The 5,725-nt window shown below is 37.6% G+C and overlaps 1 protein-coding gene across 1 annotated transcript in view; it reads right to left on the reverse strand.

The window, feature by feature from the left end:
• Positions 1-512: 512 nt before the first annotated feature.
• The window catches only part of mtnr1aa (melatonin receptor 1A a), a 43,620-nt gene continuing 38,407 nt past the window's right edge, over positions 513-5,725 (reverse strand). The window contains exon 2 of the mRNA XM_014020184.1: positions 513-1,441. Within this exon, the coding sequence (XP_013875638.1) occupies positions 573-1,441 (869 nt within the window). The 3' untranslated portion in view covers positions 513-572. The remainder of the gene's footprint in view (positions 1,442-5,725) is intronic.

Consider the following 5,725-nt stretch of genomic DNA (forward strand, 5'->3'; position numbering starts at 1 on the left):
TGTGTATTTGGTCTGTGGGAGGAAGCCGGAGTACCTGGATGCACAGAGAGAATATGCAAACTCTGCCCAGAAAGGTCCCCGGGCCGGGATTCGACCCAGCGACCTTGCTGAGAGGCATCAGCTCTACCAACTGTGCCGCCTGCTAAAGACAATTTTAAATTATTACAAGAAAGTTTGGCTCCTTGGAAATAAAATATAAAAAGCAAAAACTTTTGCACTGTACTGTCCTTATAAATATAGATATGGCATACCATACAAAATATATACTTACGCAATGCATGATACATTTATATATATCATCACTGTAAATATTAAAACAAAAGACATTTTATATTCACTTTACTACATGTACTGCTGAGTCAACCAAAGTGCTTGATAAATATGAGGATTATAAACTTCTGGTTTTGTTTTGTGATTGTTCAGAGGTCTGATAGCACCATACAGTATGACAGTCTACAGCTCATTGGATACAAGCTGTTTATAGTTGTATTTGGTATTTTTTGTAATAAGTATTTAAAAAGAAACAATAACTCTCAAAAACTGCATATGAGTTCATGTCTCTGAGTTCAGCCTCAGACAGAGTCTACCTTGACCTGGTTATTGTTGGTCATGAGTGGTGACGGTTTACTTTTGAGTCTCTCCCCTGCATCATTGGAGCTGTCCTGGAAGAAGATACGAGCTGTACACACGGACACCACGATCCGCTTGTACTCCCGCCGGAAGTTCTGGTTCAGCACACCATACACAATAGCATTAAGGCAGCTGTTGAAGTAGGCCATGAAGTAGCTGGCCACGAATAACCACTCGGGGATGAGGGGAACCACCACCTCTGGTTTGATTGCTACAGCCAGGCCGATGAAGTTGAGCGGCGCCCAGCAAACGGCAAAGAGCACAAACACCACAAACATTGTGACAAAGTTCCGGACGTCGTGTGGCGTCAGCTTGGGCCGATTGTCTGGCTTGACCCTCCTCCTYACCTGAATGACCAAAATCCATATCCGCAGGTAACAGTAGGTGACAATCATGATGGGTAAAATGAAGTGAAAAAACACCACAGCGATGGTGTACGCTGAACTGGCGGACTGCTCAAAAGTGCAGGAGTAAACCCGTGGGTCGTACTGAAGGGAACCCACAAAAAGGTTGGGCACGATGGCCACTACGGTCAGCGCCCAGATTAACAAAACATAGCAGACAGAGTTTTTGTCGCTGTACAATTTGTCATATTTGAGGCTGTGACAAATGTAGCAGTATCTGTTTATGGCGATGCCGGTGATGTTGAAGATGGAGCCGATGACGCTGACACCCATGAGGAAGCCGCTGATCTGGCAATGGACGTAACCCAGGTTCCAGCCATTGTGGAAAATGGAGGTGAGGACCAAAGGGTATGGGTAGATGGCCACCACAAGGTCTGCTACTGCCAGGCTGACCACAAAGATGTTCCCTAAAACAAAACAGACAAAACACATAATCAAATACCTTTAAATACGTCTAAATTAAGAAGACCCAAATTTAAAGCAGCTTTTCTCTGAAATTATGAATTTTAAATCATAGGATTTATAGAATTTGTATAAATGACAGAAAAAAACAGCAATATAACTTAAAAAAAACATTTATAGAAGTGAATGTTCCATATGAGGTAAAAATACATAAACACTTTCTTCTTTACAGTTTTTAAAAATTCAGATTTAGACATTTGTTTTGGTTTAATTTTCATTTTGCAAAAAGCAGTCAAACAAGTGTTATAGTTGTCTTGGAGAAGGTTAAATCTGACTTTTTAACTTGACATCAGAGCAGGCTTAGTCTTGCAGGTGAAATCATTGTTGACAAAGACTTATGTTTGTATGCAAACTAAATATAATTACCCTTAGAATGTGCTGTAAAAAACACTGCTAGATAATCTGAGAATACAATCCACTGGGTACATGTGCTTTTTTAACTTGTGGTTTTTTTTTTTACCCCTCCTTCATTTGCTCCATTTTTCAGGGGTTGCCACAGTGAGCAAACTTGCATTAGGTTGCACCTTATGCTCTGTTTGTTAGTCTAAACTAATTGACAGTTTTTTTCCCTTTTGGCTTTTGACTATGAGTTTTGAGACATTCAAAAGCATATGATTAGGCATTTCTGTTTGTCTTTGTTGTATTTTTTAATGTCAAAGAACAATGAAAGTATGTTTAAAAATTTTTTTTTTCAAATCTCAAAGTTAAATACATAAGTTAAATACTGTATAAACACATCCTGTATTTACTCAGAAAGTGGTTKGTTATGCTAAATAAAAACATTAAACAATTGGGTTAGTGAGTGCATATAGTACCAGGCTAAAGTTTTTTTTTAATTAAAGTTTTTTTGAATTACCTTCAGGACTTGAGAGTGTGTATATTTAACAACCTGTTTATAGAAAATGCCGGACAGTTACCCTTTTGAATTGTGAAATRCTTAAAATAATAAATGATAAAATTACAATTGACTACATAATACTAAAACAAATTCAACACTGACATATGGCAACGAGAAACCTATTTTGAGACCTCTAATTGGTGGAACAACTTTGACTGCTACAATGTTTCTGAATGGAAAGAATTTTCATTGTTGTTGTTTTTTTTTTTTTTTTTTAAGGGATTGGGGGCTGCTCTGCTCACAGACTGAAGGAAGACTACTAATGAGACCACTTGTTGATAGGGATAATTTAAAAAGAGAAAATGAAAGCTAATTTGGAAGCAGTYCCATTAGGTTCCAAAACAGTTTGTGGTACAGTATATTAGTATTTTTGTACAATGAAGTCCAGTAATTTTGACAACCTTGTTTGTGTCACTTATGTGATGTAATTTTTGTTTTCGTGTCTGCTTGGCCACTAGGTCAGTGTGATGCAAATTTTGTTGTATGCACTTGACATTGTCAAGACATGCTGGACCACGTGCAGTTCTGGACTGAGTGCACCAGCAACTGCACAACAAAGTCCATTCCAAAGTGGCTGAACACAAAAAGATTAAAGACCTAGCATTTCTTAAAGTAATGCTTATCACCCACTGTCCTTCATGTTAGACTGAGAGTTGGAGTTTAAGCCATGCTTGTCARGTCTAGGAAAATAAAAGGTCCTGAAGTACAGCATGTATTGTGTATGACTTGGCTACAAACTGGAGCTTAATAATGAATTAGTTGTTCTCTGTTTCATAAAGTCAGCTGGCAGTTGCGACCATCTTAATTGAGTTGAGTGGCTTCAAAAATTATTGAATTGTAGATGCACATCTAATGCTTAGTTTAGAGTTTAATGAAATTTCCTCTAATGGCTCCAGAGAAATTTGGTTTCAATCCGACAAAAATAATTATTGCACATATTTGGTCTTTCAGCAATGTTCAGTCCAAATAATAATAATAATAACAACAACAACAACAACAATAATAATAACAATAATAATAACAATAATAATAACAATAATAATAACAATAACAATAACAATAATAATAAAGACACACACACACAAATGCTTGCTTTGTGGATATACTGTTTTAGAAGACTTGCTGCTCTCCACATTTCGATTATCGCTCGATAAGCACAAGGACAAAAAAAAATTTCTGCTAAATTCCTAGTGAATAATCATTTCCTACAACCCCCCCGCCCCCACCACCACCAAAAAATCGATGAGAGTAAAACCGCCATCCATTGAGCTGGAGTGTGAAACTGTTGACCCCAGTGATAAATGGCTGGTGCAGGTGACTTTAATCAGTTAGGAAATCGAGCAAATTATTGAGAAAATTAGAATGGTTTGTTTATTTTTCCACAAAAATGCGAGATAAATATGCATGCAAAATAGTCAAATACTGTAGTTTGCRACTCAGGAACCTATCATCATAATGTTAGAACATCTAGTTTTGCACCATTTCCACAGCTCCCACTTTTTATATCCATGGAGTWTGTATGGTAATCAGTACATTACAAGGATGCTGTATTGCGAATATGATAAGATTTGTTTATTACATGCCAGATTGGAAGTGAGCACATCCTATATCTCTACCATCACTGCAGGGAAAGAGGCAATTTCATTTTTTGTCCTGGTTTTCAGGCAGACAGTTTCAGACGCAGTCTTCCCCGTGCTGCATACAGACCTGTCAGTCTCACATGAGCATTAGAATCAAACATATCAGCAACTGTTATCTTACACAGTACATTCCATTGGCAGGGTTCAAATGTGCTTATTAAGTTTTGTCTTTCTATAGCTGTCATTCAGCTGCCCTCTGTGGGGAATTAGGAGCACTTGCTGTTGTGTCAAGATCACGTAAAAGGCACAATGTGTGCATTTATGCTGCTGTTCGCTTATTGTGAGGATGTGAGTGGTGGGAACAGTTGCCCAAAAGCATGAATAATCTCGCAAAGATGCTTGCAGTCCTACTTTATAGATACAGTTACTGTAAGTGCTGAACCACAAAATATATCAAAACTAGATTTTCTCCTTTTTAGGTTTAAAACAAAAGCAAACAATGCATAAAATTAGCTTTCTTATTTATGAAAACCACATCTCATCGAAATAAAAGTTATAAAAACCCCTCTTTAATGGGCGGCACAAACTTATTATTATTTTTTTAATCATTTTACCTAGCCTGACCATTGCCTTCCATTTTTTTATTCTAATTTCCCTTCTCTACTGTCTGAGCTTTTTCCCATTGACATGCATTTCTCTGGTAGAATTTCAACCAGGCCAATCAGTGAACAGGAGGAGGAGTTGTGAACATTGACATTGATTTTCTGCGCTGTTTTAGTCTGCCTGTAGTTCAGCAAAGGCAGTGGAGGWAGTGAATGAAGCCTTTCAGTCCGTGTTGACAAAACTTCCAAATTAAATTAAATTTCTCTCACAAAGCCTGCAGCACTCATTTACAGGTCTCGTTCGGCTCTGTACTTCTCTCTTCCTAGTAGAGCCCATGTGTCAAATGCAAGGTCCGCGGGCCACATCTGGCCCATGCAGATGTGGCCCGCCATTGGGGGTACACCCCCCCATCAAAAAAAAATTCTCTCTCTCTCTCCAGTATGTATGTATGTATGTATGTGTATTACTTAACAAGAAAATGATTTCTTATATCAACGGTAAACTTTAAATTTATGATGATGGCAAAAAAATTATGATTAAATGCAACAAAATAAATTTAAAAGGTGAAAGATACTAACAATTGTCCTGCCCCTGAGCTGGCTTTAAGTAACTGAGCAATTTAGTTGGATAGCACAGAATTAATGTCTCAAAATAAGCTGCTTTAAAGTCAGCATCAACCATAAACTAAATTTGCTATAATGCATATTAGCTACTCACTAGAAACTCAACAGTGAGTAAAAATTTCTTAATTTTACTTTTAGTAATATTTCTGTATTTGTGTCAGATCTAGTCAGTCGTACACTTAGTTCTTATCAGTGTTTAAAAGAGGACGTGTTAAAACACTTTTTAATCAAAGTTAAACATGAAACGTCAAAGTTCATTACAAMTGGCCCTTCGAGGGCCACCATAATGCTCATGTGGCCCTCGGTGAAAATGAGTTTCATACCCCTGTAGTAGAGGATGGCTGTTAACGCGATTTCCGGTTAGCTTCCTTCATGGTTGAGCTGGTGCACTACATTGGTCATGGCCAAACGTTGTCCAGACCCTCTGTGCAAAGCAAAGTGAATAATAAGGGGCTGGTTTTTTTTTTTCAGTTACATGTACAGTTATTAACTGATTAAATAAAGTAAGCAGCAGAGATAGTTTTT

This window comes from Austrofundulus limnaeus, unplaced genomic scaffold, assembly GCF_001266775.1.
Source record: "Austrofundulus limnaeus strain Quisiro unplaced genomic scaffold, Austrofundulus_limnaeus-1.0 Scaffold244, whole genome shotgun sequence".
Classification (NCBI taxonomy): domain Eukaryota; kingdom Metazoa; phylum Chordata; class Actinopteri; order Cyprinodontiformes; family Rivulidae; genus Austrofundulus; species Austrofundulus limnaeus.